The 21,209-nt window shown below is 41.5% G+C and overlaps 1 protein-coding gene across 2 annotated transcripts in view; it reads left to right on the top strand.

The window, feature by feature from the left end:
- The window catches only part of EZR (ezrin), a 38,466-nt gene that overhangs the window by 7,017 nt on the left and 10,240 nt on the right, over positions 1-21,209 (top strand). Inside the window, exons 2-6 of one of the 2 annotated variants that reach the window (XM_051615659.1) lie at positions 11,677-11,760; positions 16,362-16,457; positions 17,259-17,533; positions 18,487-18,570; positions 19,170-19,316. In XM_051615659.1, coding sequence (XP_051471619.1) covers positions 11,677-11,760; positions 16,362-16,457; positions 17,259-17,533; positions 18,487-18,570; positions 19,170-19,316 — 686 coding nt within the window. Of the gene's footprint in view, positions 1-11,676; positions 11,761-16,361; positions 16,458-17,258; positions 17,534-18,486; positions 18,571-19,169; positions 19,317-21,209 lie in introns of those variants that run through there. The other variant, XM_051615660.1, reaches the window with a different exon arrangement.

Genomic DNA, 21,209 nt, shown 5'->3' with positions numbered 1-21,209 from the left:
GCTGATGCTTCCAGTCATTTTTCCTGTACGAACTGTAACTTCTCAAGAGCAATCTTTTTGTGCTTAGGTGACGTTCCATGACTGCAATGACCTACCTTTATCTGGGACCAAGTAGTACCTGTTGCATACTGTTTGAGGTACCTTGCTGGGAAGTAGAGTACTGGACGTAAATCAGGTTATCAAGCTATCAGAGGTGATCATATGACATAATCCCACTCAAAGTTCACAAATGCCATGTGATATATTCCACCAAAGTCCATGAGCCTGATTATAGAACAGGTAAACCAGAATGGTGGGGTATCAAATCAGTAAGTCACTCTTTGACAAATGAATTCATATCTAGAATGCAGAATGAACATAGATCATTACCCAGGCCTTGTGTGACTGCTATTTCTCCTTAAGTAAATGGGGTTAATGTTTTTTCTGCACTTTTGACTTCTATGAGAGCATGGATAGCATTGCTATGTCAGGCAGAAAACCCCTGTAGCCTAATAGTATTCCTCTGATGTTGGCCAAAAGCTGATGCCTGAGGAAGAGTATTTCAAAGATACGCACCATTGCTTTCCTCTGAGCTGCTGAGGCATTGGAGGCTGAAAGTTCCTATATAATGAGTTACTAAATGGTTTTCTGTGAACTTGTCCAATCTCCCCTTGAAACCATGTGAATTCCAGCATCCACAGTATGCTTTAACAAAGGCTGTCCTAGATAACCTTCACATTTGTAAAGTTATCTACAAAACTCCTTGCTACAGCACTGTTTGAAAAACTTTTCTTCTTCAGAGTGTTGATGCCCTGTAAATATTCTATTGGTATATCAGTGAACATGTTGTTCTTGTCCACCCTGTTCATGTAACTCTTTAATTTATATGCTCTTACTTAGAGCATGCTTTATATGCTCTAGGCTCAGTTAATTTTCTTCCAAACTGAGAAGTCCTAACCAGCTTAGTTGATCCTTGCATGGAAATTATTCCATGTCTTTGAACATTCTTGAGCTTCTTCCATTTCCCATTAGTGAAAATACTGCTTTGCATCCTGTCATGTTTCCATCTGGGAAGAGTAAAGTTGTTGAGAACATGTCTTCAACAGTTGATTCTTGGTCTCCTTAAACACTTGAGGCATAATCCTGTGAGTCAGTCATAAACTCTCCTTGTGTTCACACAGGCCAGCCTGCTCCTGTGTTAGGTGCTGCTTTTCTGCTTCAGAAGAACAAATGTAGAATCACAGAATGGTTTGGGATGGAAGATCATTAAATACCTTAAAGATCATCTGCCATGGATAAGGACAGCTCCCACTAGGCCAGGTTGTTCTAAGCCCTATCCAATCTGGCCTTTAACATTTCTAGGGATGGGGCATCCACAACTTCCCTGGGCAACCTGTTCCAGTGCCTCATCTCCCTCACACTAAAGAATTTCTTCCTAATGTCAAATCTGAATCTACCCCTTCCTCCTTCCCCTATCACTACAAGCCCTTGTAAAAAGTCCCTCCCCAGCTTTCCTATAGGCCCCCTTCAGATATGGAAAGGTTGCTCTAAAGTCTTCCCAGAGCATTCTCTTCTCCAGGCTGAACAGCCCCAACTCTCCCAGCCTGTCTTCATAGCAGAGGTGCTCCAGCCCTCTGATCATCTTTGTGGCCCTCCTCTGGACTTGCTGCAACAGGTCCATGTCCTTCCTGTGCTGGGGGCTCCAGAGCTGGACACAGTACTCCAGGTGGGGTCTCATGAGAGCAGAGTAGAGGGGGAGAATCACCTCCCTTGACCTAGTGGCCAAGTCTTTTCCTCAGGGTTGTTTTCAGTCCATTCTCTGCCCAACCCATAACTGTGCTTTGGATTGCCCTGACCCGGGTGATGGACCTTGCCCTTGGTCTTATAGGAGCTTTGAGGTTGGCATAGGCCCATGGCTCAGGCCTGTCAAGGTCCCTCTGGTTGGCCTCCCTTCCCTACAGCATGTTGACCGCACCACACTGCTTGGTGTCACTGTACCTTACGCTGCTGATGCAGAGTCAATTGAAAGTGTTGAGAGCTGCGTGCTGACAGACTATGTTGTTACCTGGTGTCCAGGTGAGTATCTGTCACTCTTGACTCTTTGGAATGGCTCTGAGTTTTCCATGCACATTGCTGTCTAAAACCTATACTTCTGCATAAGCATTGGAATTAAAGAAACCCGTATCGGTGCTCGGTTTCAGGGGAAGTTCTGAGGCTATTACATGTTATTTGGAGTATTCATCCCTTCAGACCCTGCCTCTGTTTGTTGTGACTTGTTGCTGTGAAGTTCAACTTTTGCATAAATCATGTGTGTGTCACTTCCAAATGAAAAAGCCAAGCAGAGGTATGAAATAATATTTATGTTCTGGATCAAGACTGTAAGGAACTCATTTTTCATTTTGCCTTGCAGGGATTTCAGAAGGCTCATATTACTTATGTAGCTGACTCAAATATTAGCTATGTTAAATTGTTTAAAAGACTCTGAAATTATAATAAAAACTGGAGATCTTAAAACCTCTATATTAGCTTCACCTGGCCCCATGCTGATGTTTCTGATGGAAGACCAAAAATAATTGTTTGATTTGTTCTGGACTCTTGACTTCTTGAGATGAAGCTTACTTGAGAATTGGTTAACTGCTGTGTGTAAAGCCTTAGTCTCAAAACTTCATTATGTTTAATTAGATGCAACAGCTGTCATGATGAAACAGCCTATGTACAAAGGAGTTTGATCCAGTGGCCTGCAGGCCTCTGTATTTATCCAGTAGGTACAAAGGACCTATTGTTGCAGCAGCCTGTGTTCCATCCTATCATCCATTGAGGGAAATGGCTCCTCCAAGCAGTGGTGCTGTGCTGAGCCTGCTGTCCCTGGCTGTATTTTCTTTCCTTAAATAACAAACTGTTGCTTGTACACAGATGTTCCAACAATGCTAACAGAGTATTTATACAGCATCAGTGAGTGTTGATGTATTTCAACAGAACACCATAAACCCTCCTGCCACTTCTTAGCCTTGTCTGTATTCAGAGTAAACCATTCCTACAGCCCTCAGAGAAAGTAAGAGCAAGTGTTGTGCATAAAAAACACTGGGGTGGCTTAAGCGTACAGGGCTTTGTTTAAGGGTAACATCCTGAAGCCTTTCAGGCCTAAGCTGCATTGCTTTGTCTTGTCAGAATGTAAGGCTGGCCTTAGGTAATTTTGCATTTTAAAAACTTTGAATTTTAAAAAGGCATCTGTCTCATTTTTTCAGCTTCTTCCTGGCTCAAGACAGAACGATGCAGTTTATTTGTTAGGAAAGAGTTGCAGGAAACTTTGGTGGGTGGAGAAAGCCTTCTTTCTTGGAAGAGTACTTGCTTGGTTTTACTGTTTCACTGACCAACTAATATTAAGCGTACAGAGCCAACCAGAGGTGGAGAGTGCTGGAAGTTTGGCTGAGGTCTAGTCATTTGGGAACCAGGGCCTTAGGAGATGCGGGGTCATGTGCACTTGCCACACCTGCATGAAATCTTCATGATCTTCAGGCATGCAGAGTGTTACTGCTTCACCTAAGATAAAGAACTGAATTACAGCTATGCTTGCTGCTCAGCTTTTTGTGAAGATGTTAATATATGCTGACAGATGATATATCAGGCTTTGGTTAAGGACACTCAGATAAGCATGTCCTTATCATCTGCACAAATAAAGTAAAAAAGTTTCAATTTACATTCTAGGATTATCTTAATGTTTAATTACAAGGAAGGTTTCATGCTATCTCACAAAGAGTCAAGTGACCTGGCAGCAAAACCAAACTCAAATGGGTTGGCTTCCTTGTGATCTGTTTGTGTATGCTGGTGGGAAGGGGGAAGTTTGTTCTGAAAGTTCAACCTGTTTTGCTGAAACTGGATTTTCTGGATGTCTCCCCAGATCTGAGTATTCAAGGTTTCCCTGTCCACCTGAACTGCCCCCTCTCTTACTCCACAAGAGTCTCTAGCTTTCAGGTTTCACTTCAAAATTATTCTTGGCTTCCCCTCAAAATACTTTTTCACTTGTTGGAAAAAACTTCCACAGAACTTATCAGGCTTTTTCACCTTACACAAGAGCAGCAAATACCTGGGCTCCTATTGCCTGGAGTAAACTTAAGAAATTTCAGTTGAGTGTAGCTGATACATTTATTGCTCCTTAAATACTGAGCATTAGCACACAAAAAAACTTAGTTGTGCAAGCTGTTGCATTAAAGGTGACTAGTAGTTAAGGCTAACAACCACACTGGAAAATTTTTTAATAACTACTAGCTTTCTACATTATTATATACAACTGTATTTATCCTCAGTGGTATTTCCCCCTCTCATGGGAAGGTGAGTAAGGTTTTAAGGAACAAAGATCAGCCTATTCAACTCTAATTTTACCTGTTGCAAAAGCAGCAGTACCTAACTCTGCTTCATAGACTCAGAGGAATTCCACTGGGACATGACTTAATGTTCTCTTGTTTGCCATGAGGAAGAACATGTAACACAACGAGATCTGGAACGGAACATGTCCTTCGGTTCAGTCAGGTCTTCTGATTTAACACAGTATGTGGAGAAACTGGGTCGGTTAAAAGGGTGCAGTGAGCTTGCCTTGTCAGTCCAGGGGGTGGCAATGAGGCCATCCCTGTTCACATTCTGAGAACTGATGAGGCTGTTTTCTCAGCTGTTAGCAAACTGCACGCTCTGCAGTGCGGAAAGCAGCGCTCAGGACTGTTTTGCTGTGCTGCCCCTGTCCTCCCTGGAATGCTGAGTGTTGAGGAGGTGGTGCAGAAAGGATTCTGGTGTGAGAGCAGGGAGGAGGGTGGGGATGGTACTGAGAGGCTTTCTTCAGTGTTGTGCTGTACATCTCTCTCCCACTCTCAGTTGTCTGAAGACTGCATGGAAGTGGGTATATAGTATCCCAAAATCTTACCACTCCAGCAATTACTGTTTGTTTTCCTTTTACCCAGCTTGCAAAATAAGGCTGCTTTTTGGTGTTTTTATCCTTGTGGGTTTGAGGTTGCTGTCTTCTCTATAAACGCTTCATGTTTCAGACAACTCCTGTTTGGAAGAGATCAGTGCTCCAATTTGAGCAGATCAACTCCAATTTGAAACAAACACCCCCAAAAAAAGAGGGGGGAAAAAAACCAAAACCAAAACAACAAACCCACAACTAACCCCAAAATACCTCACCTGCAGATTAGTGCATTTTCCTTTATTAACTTGCTCCCTTCCAAAAGAAGCTTTCAAATGTGGGTGGCAACATTCCAACAGGCAAGTCATCAGGCAAGCAGAACAGCATAGTCCCCTTCTGTAATGCTTCCTGTGACAAACACACTCAAGAATGTAGTTTTTCCTTATATATAATACCATCACACCTGCAAATGTGGTGTTTCTCTGGGGATTATAATAGACCACATCCTTGTCTACAGTCCTGCTGTAGGTCATTGTTTGCAAGCCTGTAATTTCTTCATCTCTTTGTCTGCCTCCTGTTTATTCTCACCCCTCCAAGTGTACACCTGTAACTATTTATCAGACCTACCAAGATCTTTGAGTTCTAGCCTAATCCTCACAAACAGTTTTTTAGTTCTTGACTTGGTGCTGTTTGTGGACTTATAATTGCACTCTGCCTTCCAGGGACCATGAGAATATTTGAATGCATTTGCTTACCACTCCACTTCATTTGCCTCCACCCCACCACCCGCATCCCTCTTTCAAGGCCTTGCCCTGCCATGAAAAGGTCAGAATACATGTCCCTACAGTTGCTCCAGCAAGATAAAGATGCTGAGCCCAACTGGGAGGGAGACTGTGCTTTGGCAATCCTGCAGCAGTGAATAGGATTGATTTTTGGCTTGATATTCATGGCATTGTCATGGCAAAATCTCCATGGCTATGGAGATTTTAGGTGCACAGCATGTCATTCAGTTGTAATTTCACATGGCTCAGATTTGTTGTATACCTACTCTGTCATATGGGACCACGTGAAATATGTTACTGGATGAGGTTAGATCCATTAGGTGAGCTGTTCTGTCAGAGAAGAAATAGAATGAGCTTCAAGTACTGTGTTCTTGACATAGAAGTATAGAAAGAGATCCATAAGGATTGAGTCTTAACTCCCTGCTCCTTGCCAGACTACCTAAAACTAAACCATATGACTAAGATGTACATGTTGGAGCTTATAAGTATTAAAGGATAATATAATAAATTGAACTGATATCTCTCCACTTTATTGGGTGATTTAAGCTACTTATCCCAGAGTTGTCTTCTTCATGGAGTCATAGAATAATTAGAATCATAGAATCATTAAGGTTGTAAGGGACCTTAAAGATCATCAGTTCCAACCCCCCCAGCCATGAGCAGGGAACCCTACCACTAGATCAGGTTGCACAAAACCTCATCCAACCTGGCCTTAACCTCCAGGGATGGGGCATCAACAACCTCCCTGGGCAACCCATTCCAGTTCCTCACCACCCTTATAGTGAAGAATTTCTTCCTAATATCTAACCTAAATCTCCCCTCTCTCAGTTTAAAACCATTACCCCTTGTCCTGTCACTGTCTTCTTTTCACTCCTCTGAACTGTTAGCTGTTTACTTCAGTAACTTGTGGAGGACAGAGAAGTGCAGATACTGAAGTATTAGCAAATCAGCCCTGAGCTCTGGAGCCTCTAGATGATTATTTTTTTTTTTTCCCCTAATCAAAGTTGATAATTTTCCCAAAAGAGTTTCCAAGAGCTGGGACTACAGTTATTCCAGAAGTTTGTACAATTATCTTTCCTTATTTTGGCCCTGGAACCAACACACAGTAATGTATGGAAGATGCAAGAATAGAGAGCAGATTCGGTGTCCTTCTGTTGATGCTATGGGAAATTGCTTTTTTTAATATCAGATACCTAATTCCTGCACATCTATAAACAGGTCTGGTTGCTAAGGTTAAAATGAAATCTCTTCACCCATGCAGATGCATTGCAACTCAGGCAAAAAGTTTGTCTGTTATTTATTTGTAGTACAATAGTATTTATTTTTTGTGTGGTGGAAGAGTAGAAATAGTGCCCAGGCCTGCAGAAGTGAGAATGCAAGCTTAATACTACTGCTTTCTAAATAGTATTCTTAATACCACTGTTGCCTCTCATTTGTTGTTAAGATGCCATATTCTTTCAGCACAAGCATGTCATTGTGCTGGATGGGCAGTTTGAGTACGTGCAGGAAACCTTAGCAGGCCTGCATGTGGTTGTTCACAGCATGTGCTGTGCAGGTGCAGCACTTCACACCCCCATCCCCTCTCTGCTATCTGGTTGATCTGCTTACCTGTACTAGCTCCTTGCCTGGGATCTCCAGACATCCAGTGACTGAAGAAAGAAGGCATACCTATCTAGGCTTCTCCATGACCATAGTGGTAATTGCCATCACTTGGAAAGATAATTCACTAGCATTTGCGCTTGTAAACCTGCTATTTAAGAGGCTCTGGTCTCTATCCCTCCTTGGAAAGAGGAAGAAAACATTCCTTAGCATTGTCTGAGGCATTTGGAGCTGCATAATGATGATATGCAACACAGTAAGTGCTAGTTTGTCTTGTGTATATGGGTAAAAGTTGGTATTTACTGCCCTTTATCTTATCAATTAGCTGGAAATAAGTTGGTATTTGAAATGACTTGCACAACTTCGTGGTTTCACTGAACTGTTTTGTTATACAAGTGAACTTCAGGGGTATCAGATTTCATGTGTCAGGATGCAAAATATATATGATGACTTGCTGTGTGTGAAGGCTGTGGGCTTTTTCCTGTTCCTCCTGATGTTTCACAGTGGGGCAGCTAAATATCAGAAGGTGGATGGTCAACTTCAAAGATACCACATTGCCTGCAACCAGAGACAGATTCTGGACCAACATGCTGTAGCTCAAGAGTCAGACTCTAGAAAAAAAGACACACTACCTGTACATGCACAGTGTCCAACACATGTGGAAACTGCTTTTATGAGAGGGAGGGACTGAAGGGGCAGTTGCCTTCAGTTCTTGTGTAGGTCTTGAATCTTAAACAGAGAAGATAAGCTGGTTGGCAATTGCTGCTTGGCGTTGTCTCCTTAAGAGATAATGTTTTCTGACTGTTCTGTCAAATGACACTTTATTTCCAAGATAGATACTCTGTGGTGCACGGTCTCTGAAAGGCTGCAGTGTACCATGGATTGATCTGATTTAGCATTAGAAAATATGTAAGAATAAATGCATGACTTGAGGGCATTACTAAACAAAGGAAGATCTCATTTTAACTACTGTAACTTCTAGTACAAGAACCTCCCATAGTGATACAGATATTTAAACTATATTGTGACATTCTATTCAGTTCCATCTTTTATTTTAATTCCACTCTCTTGTCCCAGCTGGAAACATGAGGTAACATGTTACAGTTCACCCCGAGCAGCCTGAAGTCATGGAATTAGTGTTCAGTCATTCAGTGTAGTAAGGTCTTCAGTTTCTGTTGTCTCTTAGAATTCATGGAGCTTTTTTCCTTTTAATGCAAATGGCATTGCCTTTTTAAACAGAATTATTTTTCTCTTCTGGATCAAATTTGTTAGCAATTTTATGTATCCAAAGATAGGGAGAGATGAAAACCTTGTGTTCTGTAACGTTTTTGTACAAACAAACCTTTTAAGGCCCTATTTGTCATTAATTTTAGGTATGTTAGTCTCAGACATAAGTGTAATCATTAAGTGTATGTGTAGCATGCCGTGTGCTTTTAAAGCTCTCATTTAATGTATAACAGCCATGTGCTCTGTTCTCCTGTCCATGCGCCTGCGTTCTGAAACAATTAAAAACTGCTTTCTTTTTTTTAATTATGGCTTCAGTTTTGTCCTGGGTTACTGCCAGGGTTTGGTAAGGATCTTACAAATTACTTTCCTTGCCTACACAGGGCAAGCAGGACTTCACTTGTGAAAGCTGTCTTAACTCTGTCTTGCTCTTTTTGTTGCTGGTAGAAATTAGTCTTGAGTTGTTTCCTCTTTTCCTCCCCAACAGTATCTTGAATTGCTTAGCACTTTGGGTTTTGATTTAATCACCTTGGCACCATGGCAAGTTTCATGTGGTCTGAGCTGAATGCCAAACTTACCTTCTCTCAGCCTAACAGATATCAAGGTTTCTTCAGACTGTCTAAACCAGGATTTCAAGTGGGTTAAGATCTGTTTGCCTGCTTCATTAGCAGGTTCTCTGTGGCTAAAAGCTTGTGTGGAGTAGTTACAGGACGACCATTTAGAAACACTGTTAAAACCATTATGTTCTTCTCAAAATCAAGACTAAAGTTTGGAGATGAGAGCAAAAGGACTTCATATAGCAGGAAGAGGACAAGGAATTTTCCCAGGCAGTCATCAGCTCATTGAAGTGACAACTGCCAGAGGCCTCATCCCTTCTTGCTCTGCCCTGTCATGTGGGCACAGGAGGGAATTGCTACGTATCCTGCTGGTTGTTCAGCCCTTTTGAGAACACAGAATTTCTATCAACCTTCACCATACATCCCAAGTGCCCCTGAAAGCTTTTGGATAACCAAGGAGTCATGTTCTTGCATGCTTATGGCTTTAAATGATTGAAGTTTTGGTTTTGTTTTGTTTGGTTGGTTGGTTTTGGGGGGTTTTTAGCAGCAAATAACCACTAAGGAGATAAAGTAAAAGATGAGCATACTGATACTAACTGGAATTCTGTGCTCAGCCAACATCCTGCAGGTTTTCTTGGAATTAGTGGGAAGCACATACTTTCAAATTTTTTAGCTTATAAAGTGATATTTATTTTATACCTATTGTGGTGTTTCAGCCACAGGTACAAATAACTTGCACGATACAAAACTGCAGATTACAAGCATGTGTTTTCTTGAAGAGGGTAGAAGGGGATTAGAATATGATTAGGGATTTATTGTTGAGAGGGATTAAGCAACAGGAGCTTTTTAAGGTCACATCTTCAAATTGCAGTCTTGCTGTTCCTGAGAACTTGCTATCTGAATCTGAACCCCCTCTCCCTTGAGTCACTGGAAACACTATTTGGGAAAGCTTTGGTTCTTAAGGCATAGGCAGAAAGCCTTATGCATACTTCCATGCTTCATTATCCCAAATGCTACAGCTAGGAAAAGGAGCTCTTAGAAAACCTTTCTTGCTTGCTCTTTCTTGTTGCTTTTAGAGGATTTTATTTATTTTTTAAATTCCTAATTTAAAGGACACTTTTTTAGAAATAACGATTGAAAGTTACAGGGTACCTAAGCAGTCATCTTCTCTAGTTCAGTTCCATGACTTGGAAACTGCCTGCAGTTGTCTTTCTGTAGGAGGGTCCTCTATCATCTGAGAGTGAGCAGAAGAAAGAAACAACTCTACAAAGGAGGAAAGACACTTGACGCCTTCATGTCTCACTAAAAAAGAAATGCAAAAATTTCTTATAAACTTGACTGAAACTAGCTGAGGCAGTTTGTTTTGTTTACAGTTCTCTGTTACCTGTAACATTATTTAAACTCTAGGGTAAATGTCAGGCAAAACATACATAATTTAGTGGCTGGAAGCTGCTGCAGTGTCAAGGTTTTGGAGTGAGCAATCCTATTCCTCTTTTGCCCCTCATTTCTTCAAATGTGTGCCTCTGTTCTGGGCACTAATGCTGCAGCTGTAGCAGACTCTCCTGGTCTGCTACAGAAAGCTCTGGCTTTCTGTAACGTGACATTTATAAAATATTGTGAAAATGTGAAATCTGTAGGTTACCTGGTCTTGTATTTTCATGCAGACTTTTCCTTATCTTTCCTTTAAAATAACAAGCTACAAATCTGACTTGTTAGTAGAACTGTACTACACAATCATCTCAGTCTGTGTTTTTAATTTGTTTGGGGATTGCTGGGGTTTTTTTATATACAGTAAAATATTGCAAGCAATATAGTCGCCTGTACTCGAAGCAGTCGGGTGACAATCCTTTCCTGATTTGCCATTTTGCTGGTCCTTGTGCTGTTCCCTGCAAGACTGATTGCTGCTGTTGTCTCCTCATTAACTGCTAATAGACTTTTTCTAGTCATTAAACACTGTTGCCTTCTGCATGCAGTAGTAACCTCTGTCTTGCAGTCTCCCTCTGCCATTGCAGTAAATCTGGTCATGTTGTTTCTTCACCAACAGCAACAGCTTAGTGTACTCTTGCCCTGTACTGTTGTTCAGCCCCCACAACTGCCGTTTTTATGTGCCGAGTAGATCTTTATGATGGGAAGAATTAACATTTATCTGGTTAATGCTGATTGCTTCGTAAGAATAATCTGCAGCCTTTTGCCTGTAAAACCTCAGATTAATTCCAGCTCTAATGTAAATGGAAGTTAAATTATAAGTCTTAAATTTAATTTAGTCATTAGGGCCTTTCATAATCCAGGGGGTGGCCTGCAGGCAGCTCTGCTGTGCATTCACAGGAGCCCTAATTCCAAGGGGTTTTAGGCCTGGAAACAGTCAGCTCCAAAATGCTCTCTCATTTTACCAGAAGCTCCACCCAGTTCTATGTTGACTAGGAAAACCTGTAGAGCAATCTGCATAAGACAGCCAAGTCAGTACCCCAATTAAGTTTGCTGGTGTGATAACACAAATCTAATTAGGGCTTAAGCGTGTATATTACAGAGGTTACATTGGTACATCAAAGTGTGGAGACTGTATTGTACACAAAGTACTGTGTTAACACCAAGGAGTAGCTTTCAATATATCTTAAACAATGTTTTTTGTTTTTCTCCTTAGATCAATGTTCGAGTTGTTACTATGGATGCAGAGCTGGAGTTTGCCATCCAGCCAAACACTACAGGCAAACAGCTGTTTGACCAGGTCAGTGAAGGGTTGGTATGGGCTCTTGTTTAAGGAGTACATTTCAGACTATAGTGTTTTCTTATGACTGGATTCCAAACCTATCTTTCTTCCTTCTCTCCACCTCCTAATCAAAGATCTCTAAATTCCATCACAGTAAAAGAAAAAAGCAAAAAATCCTTGCAGATATATTACGTTCCAGTGAAACGTGACTTCCTAGTAGTTCTGGGTGATGAAGTGTCGTAAGGGATCTAAAACATCTAGACAGCATAGGTAGTGTGTACAAATTTACCTCTTGCTTTGAAATACAGCTTAGCTCTTAGTTATGAAAACCTGAAGGTGAAATGCCATCCCTGTCAACTTCAGAATCAGTTTTTCAGATGGCTGCTGAATGTGTAGCTGCATGGAGCCACCTGCCACACGTGTTCAAGTTTTTCAGAACTACTGGAAAACTAAAAGAGTTTGTGATCTCGATGCAGCCACTAGAACAAGACACCTTTGAAAAGCCTCTGTGCAGCAGGATGGAGCAGAGACCCGTGCAGCCTGCCTCTGGGGGTTCCCAGGGAAGTGGAGGGCATAAGTAGCCAAGATTCTCCTTCCTTACTGTTGTTCTTCCTGCTGTTGAGTTAACAATATACAGGTCTGTTTGGAGATGGACCTACAAAGGTCAGATAAAGACAACTCAAATAAACAAAGACCACTTTGTAAAACTTTATTGTTCTTAAGTAGCTTGCTCTTATAAAACTAAAGCAAGGCCTAGATTTCAGCAGAAAAAATTTATTTAGTGTTCTGGAATTAAAAAATCAAACAATCTTGCTTCTAGATATTCCTACTGGAGCCCTGAAAACCAAGAATTGATCTATGCAGCATTCAGTTGCACATACTGAGCTGTTTATGAAGTGATACAGCAATTCCTTTGCACTTCTCCTCTTGTCCCTGCCAGCCTTGATAGCAAAGGGTGGTTGTGCTTTAACTCAGATAGGCAGAACTGGCTCAACAAAGGTCCGTTCCTTCTAAGATGTTGTTGGTACAATTTCACATTTCAGTATGTCAGCTAGAACTTGCTAAGCCTTATGGCAACTGTGCTGATTTTCAGTGAGAAGTACTTTTTAAAAACAAACATGTTTAGTGTTTTCTTGAAGGGAGCAAAAGGAGGAAACGGAATTATAATTGCTGCGGAAATTCACAGTACAAAGTTGTATTCATAATTAAATCTAACTTTAATTCCTTTTGTTTATTACTGATGTGGGATAAAAGTATTCATTGACTGGAAATATGGTGAAGTGCATGTGAAATGGAACCAGCATTTGGTGTTTGACCTGACCACTGTTGCATCAGGGTAAATTCCTCCCCCCCCAGCCCCTTCAATGTTAACCCAGACAATTCTGTTTTCATCTTTGGGGATACAAAAGTCCAGATTACTAAAAGCCAGGTTTTTGGAATCAATGCCTTAGATCAGACATCATAAATATGTCCTATGTTCCTTATGACAAGGATTCAACAAGGACTTTTTTCTTCCCCATATATTCACTGATGTTTATATCTGTTAAGAGCCAGGGTCAGCTCTCCAGCAGAAGAGAAACTACTTTCTTGACCTGCAGCTGAGGCACAAAATCCTGAGAACATGGAAAAAAAGCAGATGCTTCAGATCCGGGATACTTCTAGCTTGCTGTTTAGGTAGTTCTGGACTTCTGAAGACTCTGCTTGTTGCAGCATTTATTGCACTTTTGGGATAGACTGTCACCTCATGAAGATTTGCTCCTCACATCCTATGGCTCGGATTTAAAACTTATGGTTGGAAATTCTTACCTGTGGTCCATACCTTGTTGGGGTGCAGTTCTGCATATCAAGAGAAGACTAAGATATAAGCGTGCAGCACAAACCAGGAAAGGTGAAGACCATATGTTTAACTGCAACTATTTTGACATCCTCTCTTCACTTGTGCTGTGACAGCCTTTTACAAGGCCCTTATCTTGGGTGGAGTTTACACTCAGATAAAGCCTATGGAGGCAACAGGTTTTTGCAGGTATGAGGAGTGGCCCAACTTGAACTGCAGAACCACTGTGGGGGGGAAAAGGGTATTGAAGAAGCAAGCTGTTTTTAAAAATCACGCAATGATTTCTTGGCCTGCTGTCAGCTAGCAAAACTACTCTGGCCCTTGTGCTTTAGGCTTTGCTACCATCAGTGTGTCCTGCACATAAGGTGGATTATATATATACCTCCCTTTTAGAGAAAGGGAAGGATGGTGGAAACCTGTGAATCCTGAGTTCAGCTCCATTCAAGCCAGACCTGTGCAGAGTTTATGCCAAAGTGATCCAGGATGTCCTGAGAACCAATGCAGTGGACTCTGTAGCTGGATGGAGTACCTCTCAGGAAGGCCCATGCCATCCTGGGTGCAAGGAAAAGAAACTCTAATGGAGGAGAATGTGCCACTGGCAGTTTCTGGGAGTGAATGCAATTCTGGGTGGCATGAGTAGGCTTTTAAGATTTGCTGCTTCATGCATTTGAGGAGGGGGAGGAGGTGTCTCCCATCTTGCATGAAATGCCTTGGTCCTTCGTTCTTCCTTATTTTGCTACGGAGGAAGTTTACAAACCATTTCCCAGAATACAGGCTAAAACTGTCCTGTCTGTGCTTCGTATTGGAACTGGAATGGTCAAATTGAAGTTTAACTTAATACTTTCTCCTTCCTTGCCTTTAGATTTTGGGAAGAACTGGAGGGGTCATAATTTCTGCAAACTTTCTAACCTGACTAATAGGAAAAGTATACTTTTTCTATTGTAAGAGACATTCAGAGATAATAACCTGATAACAGTTTGATTTATGCAACTCTTCATTTTAACAAAATTGCAACAATTTTCTGTGCAACAGGAAGTGCCATGCTCAACATACCCCTGGCTTTCTGCTAGACTGAGTAAAGTCCAGTTCTGACCTTTCTAAAAATATGTCTAGCTGTCAGAAAACTTGTCTGTTCTGTGGTAAAACAAGCTGCTTTAGGGGAGGAGGGCAAAGGAATTTTAATCAAGTAAAGGCAGAAGTGTTTTCAAACCCCAGCTCTTCTTTAAAAAAAAAAAAAAAAGTTGTGGGATTTGGAGTCCTTTGCTGGGTTGGGTGTTTTTTAAACATATATTCTAGTTAGTTGTAAATATTTACTTATGGCCCTGTTGAAGCAGAATGTATAAACTGTGGCCTACCGAGTACAGCCCACAGTGTCTAGCTATGAAGCTATCCCATTTCCTCAACTAGTAGGCACTGACTTCTTTATCCTTCAAAAATTATATTTGCTTAGTGATGTTTTTCATACTACGTTGCAATTTTCTTTCACCAAATCGTGTAGATCACCTGTTATTCAACAATGTCACACAGACGGTAATTCTGAGAGTTCTAAGCAGGGTGATACATTTTGTCCTGTCTCCCTTACCAGCCCTAGGAAGCTCTGGCTTCCATGTACAGACTGCCAGCTTCTACCTCACTGGTAAGAAAATGTAAGGGAAAATACAATGCCTAAAACCATGGTCTCTCTCAAGTCTGTTCTCCAGGAGTACTAAAAATGGGGAGGGTCAAAGAGATCGTTGGTTGGGATCTCAGACCTGTTGAAGCACGTGTAACTACACCCTCTCAAGTCTGTCACACTTTACTTTCTAAGTCAGGAGTTTTAAAATGCTCTTGCCTTCCATTCATTTCAACTCCCTGTGGTGATGTCTACGTCACTTTTTGAGGATCTACTCTGCAAATAACATCAAGGAAGTGATCCAGACGTATGTGTTCTGGATCTTACCAGATCTCGGCTCTGTCCAGAGCACAGCTTTACAGGTAGCTGAGCTGGCAGCAAACTACTGGGCTACAAGAACAAGTGATCAAGAGTAGGAGTAGGTCAGGAACTTGTTAGGCTATCTCTGACAGGACTGTTTTCACTCTTCAGTGTGCCATCCAGTTAACAGATGGTGTTCCTGGATCTTTCGTCTGGTTAGTATTTATGGTATATGAAACAAAATTGTCCTAATGTTGGGCCATCAATATATTTTGTCCTTCAAAGCCAGCCTTTGTGAGGGTTTAAAAAAAGGATACTCTTGACTGAGAATACTTACAACTTGTTTTAGCTCTCAAAACTACACAGGGAGCAGCTGTGAAGCATTCCTCAGTTGCTTCCTCCAGCCAGATAATCTTTGGTGACTGGCAGACAAGATCACTTCAGCCATTAGTATTGCTAACTAGTTGTAGTTAGTACTAACACCATTACAGACTGTCTAGACATAAGCTTTGGTGAGAGAACTTGTTGGCTTCAGTTTTAAGAAGGGCTGGTAGATAGAAGCAAGCAGAAGCCCCACCTGCTGCCTGTGTCCCAGCCTAGCAGTTGGTGACCTGTCACTTGCCCTCTTTGTCTCTCTTGTTTCCGCAGAATCGTCCTTTCCTAGGAACTGGGTGGAACAAGTAGCTTAGCCTGTGCCACTGCTGTCATCTGCTACAGCAGCTGTAAATCTTTGTCTACAAGATGAAATTAAGAGATGCCAGATGAGGAGATTTAGGCTGTTGCCTGCACTGCAGCTCATGTGGGACTTGAGAGGATACCTGGACTCAACTGAGCTGTTACCTACAATAACTTTTTTTAACCTTTCTGTTGCAGGTGGTTAAAACCATAGGTTTGCGAGAAGTGTGGTACTTTGGTCTTCAGTATGTGGACAACAAAGGATTCCAGACTTGGCTGAAGCTTGATAAAAAGGTAACAGACTTCATGCTAATTGCTGGGCAAAGGTCAATGCTTACCTGACTCCCGATGTGTTATTGGCTGCGACTTTATAAACTCTGTATCTGTTGTTGATTGTTCCTTAATTCTCATAACTCCAGGATTATTTGTAGAGAAAACTTTGTGACTCCATGGGAGCTGTTTGGGTGAGGTGTGGCGTGGTGGAAATTTGCCCTTTCTCTCCATGCCAGTTGTAGAAAGCTTTATACCATTTGTCAGAAGTACAGCAGCAGCTTGATGTGACACTTTCTTGGTCTTGTGGTGTCTGCAGAAACATCTTGGCTAGTAGTGGTTTTAGTCTCTGCTTGTGCAGGATTGGTTATTGCACTAACCACAGAGAGAGATCACTTCAAGGCTGGGCAGTTGTTACAGAGTGCAGATGCCTCTGATGTGCTCTTGTTTGTGGCCTTGCAGTTCTTAGGAGGGTACGAACAGTTTTTCTTGATGGGGCAGTCAGTGACATAAGTGTTTAATAATAGGGAGCTGTTCTCTGTCAAATGCATACAGCACTGGATGGGTTTGCCATCTGATACAGCCTGGTAAATTCTCTGGTCACCAAGGTTTTCTGTGCAAGCAGAATTTTACTGGCTCAGTTGGAAAACATAATGTTTCTCTGCGTTCAAATACCAATAAGCAGCAGGAATTAAGGATTGCCAGTAATAAGTAGCCAGTCACTTGCCTCTTAGGACAAATGCCCCACATCCCTTTTTCTGTGTAAAAGCAATTTATTATGTTGTATGCAACCCTACTCAGTTGTGTTCTTGCCTTGGTCCTCAGGTTTCTGCTCAAGAAATCAGAAAAGAGAATCCCCTCCAGTTCAAATTCCGTGCCAAGTTCTTCCCAGAGGATGTGGCTGAAGAGCTGATTCAGGACATCACACAGAAGCTCTTCTTCCTGCAAGTAAAGGAAGGGATCCTCAGTGATGAGATCTACTGTCCTCCTGAAACAGCTGTACTTCTTGGCTCCTATGCTGTGCAGGCCAAATTTGGAGATTACAACAAAGATGTGCACAAACCTGGATACCTCAATTCAGAGCGTCTGATCCCCCAAAGGTGAAGGAGTTGGTTGATGCAGTGTTCCCTTTTTTTTTTTCTTTTTTCTTTTTTTTTTTTTGGGGGGGGGGCTGTGGGGGGGTTTTTTGGTGGTTGTTGTTGCTTTTTTGTGGTTTTGTTTGTTTGGTTTTGGGGGTTTTTTGGGAGGTTGGGGGTGCAGGGTGTTTAAAGTCAGGAATCTGCATTATGGTTACATACAAAGAGTTTGAAAGCACAATTTCTGGTTTGTTTAGGGTTGTTGTGGTTTTTTTATTGAGCTGTGTGCATTTGAATTTTTTCCTACTTTTATTTCTGTCTGTCAGAGTATGTTTTTGTGCTCTTGCTTTGGGTTGGTTAAGGTAGAGAGGAGATACACTTCTAGATTCAGCTTTTCTTCCCTAAACATTGGTGTCATGCTGCTGACTGGCAGCATGAATATCTCCTCTTTAAGAAGAAAAGAGCAGCCTTCAGTCATGAATGTGTCATCCCCGTAGAAGTTCAGATTATGCATCCTTAATCCTAATGTACAGTCCTAAAAATCCTGTATGTGGAAAGCGTGTCTTGAAGCTACGTAGTCCATCCCCACACAGGATAAATATGCGTTATAAAAAAATTGGCTTCTGTCTACACGTCCTGCTGACTGACTCTGCACAGTGTCTAATTCCAGGAATGATACCTACTTTTGCTTTAATCCTCTGGTTTCTGCAGCATGTAGGTGATTCTTTTGCAGTGTTCTGCTTACTCCTCTCATGTCTCTCATCAATAACTGGAAAGGCTTTGCATGTTTTTTTTGTTCATTCTGAATTGCTCTGCTTCACAGAGTAGATCTTTGGGTTGAGCAGGGTCTTGCTCTTGGTTTCAGTAAGGCTTTGTGGGTGGGACTGATTTTTCAGTAAGACTACAGCAAAGATCAGCATGAATGGACCCTGCAGAACACAGAGCTTAATCTTGCCTGTATCTCTTTCTTTGTGTAGGGTGATGGACCAGCATAAACTCTCCAGAGAGCAGTGGGAAGAACGGATCCAGGTGTGGCACGCAGAACACGGCGGCATGCTCAAGTACGTGCTTTGCCTTGGTCCCTGGGCCAGTCACTTCGTTGCTGGTTGATTACCTTAAACTTGCAGTTCCACAACATGCATTTGAAATAGACTCCAAGAGTTGCTTGGGTGTGGGGACTCTTGGTGTATATTTTCTAATTCACCATCAAATTACGTGATAAAACTCAATAGAGTGTGATACCAGTCTCTGGGATGGCTTCCTAGATACAGTGTATCAGGGATGCAAGAAAATACAGGTGTGCATCTGACCTGAAGTTCATTCAAGCATTTGTATAGGCAGGTGGGGAAAGTTCAGGTACTACGCCTTTCCCACTGACTGTACCTTGGGACAAGAATGAATGCTGGAAGAGATGAACATTGTTTATTTTCTGTCTGGAAATACCAGGGCTTGATAAATGAGAATACCCTGTGTGTGGGGGGCGTTCATAGGTGTAATATCGGAACTCTTAAAGTGATTCCCAAATGCTGAATGTTCAGTTTTAATGTTTGTGTTTGATGTGTTGCTTTAGGAAAAGTTACTTGTTTCTCTTAAAGACTTAGTGCTTTCTGAGATAATCAGATAATGAGAAGTTAACATCTTCTCTCCTTGTGTCACCCAGGGAGAATGCCATGTTGGAATACCTGAAGATTGCTCAAGACTTGGAAATGTATGGAATCAACTACTTTGAGATCAAGAATAAGAAAGGAACTGACCTTTGGCTGGGGGTTGATGCTTTGGGGCTCAACATCTATGAAAAGGATGATAAGTAAGGCACTTTTTTTCTTCTCTGATCTCCCAGGGTGAGGGCTGGTGGGAGAGCCAAAGGACATTTCTCATTTACAGGATCAGGGCAAGGCTGAGAACTTGCTTGTGTTCCACTTTTGGATCAGTAGGTGAAGCTGTGCTAGGAAGTGAACTTTCACATCATTTAAGCTTTCCTGACTTTCCTGACCTTTGTAGCCTGACCTAGTAATGCTACTTTACTGTATAAAGAGAGATGTCAGTCGAACAACACCATCTGGTAAACTGTGCACAGTTGACTCCCAACCCTGAACTAAAGAATTTCCCAAGATTTTCCTTGAGTCAGGTTGCCAGGGATGCCAGCAGTAGATGCAACACAAGAACCTAGAGAGGCTACCATGTCTGCAGAGTGTTTGCACATCTAAGGCCATTCCTATACTGAAGTTAATTATAGATGTATGTACAGTTGCCCAGTTTTGAAGAAGACAGATTATGGGGTGGATACGAAACCAAAGCCAGATAACACCCAGGACCCAGGGAGGAGTTAACCTATGTAGTTACCATGACTGAGAAATGAAATGAGGTCTTGCTGAGGTACACAAAGTTTTAATCAACCCTCCTGGTAAAGGCAGAGCCATTATTAATTGGATAGTAGGTGGGAAATGATAGACGACTACATCTATAAATAAACATAAAAGGAAGATGAGAACAGCTGTGTCTAAGCCTGCTAGTCTCTTCTAATATTCCACAATTGAAGGGTTGAAGGGGAGATAGAATAGACATTTTTTAGATGAGGAGTTGCTGTCTAGACTGTTGGGTTTTTTTCCCACCCTGCATTCCATGTCTTGGTTTCATGTCACTTATCTATAACAGACTATCAATGTAGTACAGAAGGGATTTCACCTGTTCTGCATCTTTGCCTCCAAAAAGCTTTGAATGCAACCCAAATATTAATTGGAACTCTCCGGAGGTTCTGTTAAGATGGCAAAGAGAAATGCAGTCTTTTCTGCAATGCTAATATGTGCTGTCACGCAGAAAACAAGGAGTGTCACTTGAAAGAAAAGTAGTTTCGCTCATGTAATACTTCAGTCTTGAATGACTAGTCTTGCTATGTAACCATGGTCACCCAAACAGGTTTTTCGAGCTGCAGAAGCAGACAGAATATAGCCATCGACTGTAAAGAGCTATCAAGAGCATTTGCAAAACAAATACAGTGCTGGAATAAACTGCTTGTTTCTGCTGTAACTCTTGCTACTATGTAATTAAGTCTTTAGAGTAGATAGGAGGACAAGAAAATAGTCATGTGTACCTCACCTCTGACTTGTACGTGCAAAACTTGGGAACTGGAGCAAAGGTGAAAAGGCAAATACTTCATTGTTCAAGTTCAACCTGTGGAAAATGAGATTGTGCTATAGGTGTGTGAGCCTCTATACTGCAGTGTCCTGCTTCTAGCTATTTTCAAGAGTTGTTTGATTTTTTTACTGCATTAAGAGAAGAATCTTTATTATAACTTATTAATAAAAGTGAATTATCTTAGTTGTCCACCATACTGTATTATCTAGGGTTGAAGCTAATATGGTGGAGGCTGAAGTCATTGATTAATCTTAGTCGAATAAAGTAATTTTCTTTACAATTCTTACTTAAATGTTACACAGGCACTGTTGCATAATCTCCCAGTTGAGTTAAAGATGAGGGGATGGTAAGTTCTGAAGAGAATGTTTTATTCTCAACGTCTGGTTTTAAATGAAGTAAGCTTGGGATTTTTAAGCCTGGGCCCAGTGAACTCGTGCTATGTAGTAGCTTTCTGTCTCTGTGACAGAGTCACGTTATTCCCAAATGGACAGCTTTTTTCCTTAAGCATGGAGCTCCTTAAAGAGGATTACTACAGTTGACCGTGATGACAAACATTTTTCTAAGT

Source organism: Apus apus, chromosome 3, assembly GCF_020740795.1.
Source record: "Apus apus isolate bApuApu2 chromosome 3, bApuApu2.pri.cur, whole genome shotgun sequence".
Taxonomy (NCBI): Eukaryota; Metazoa; Chordata; class Aves; order Apodiformes; family Apodidae; genus Apus; species Apus apus.
This window is presented reverse-complemented; position numbering and strand designations above follow the sequence as displayed.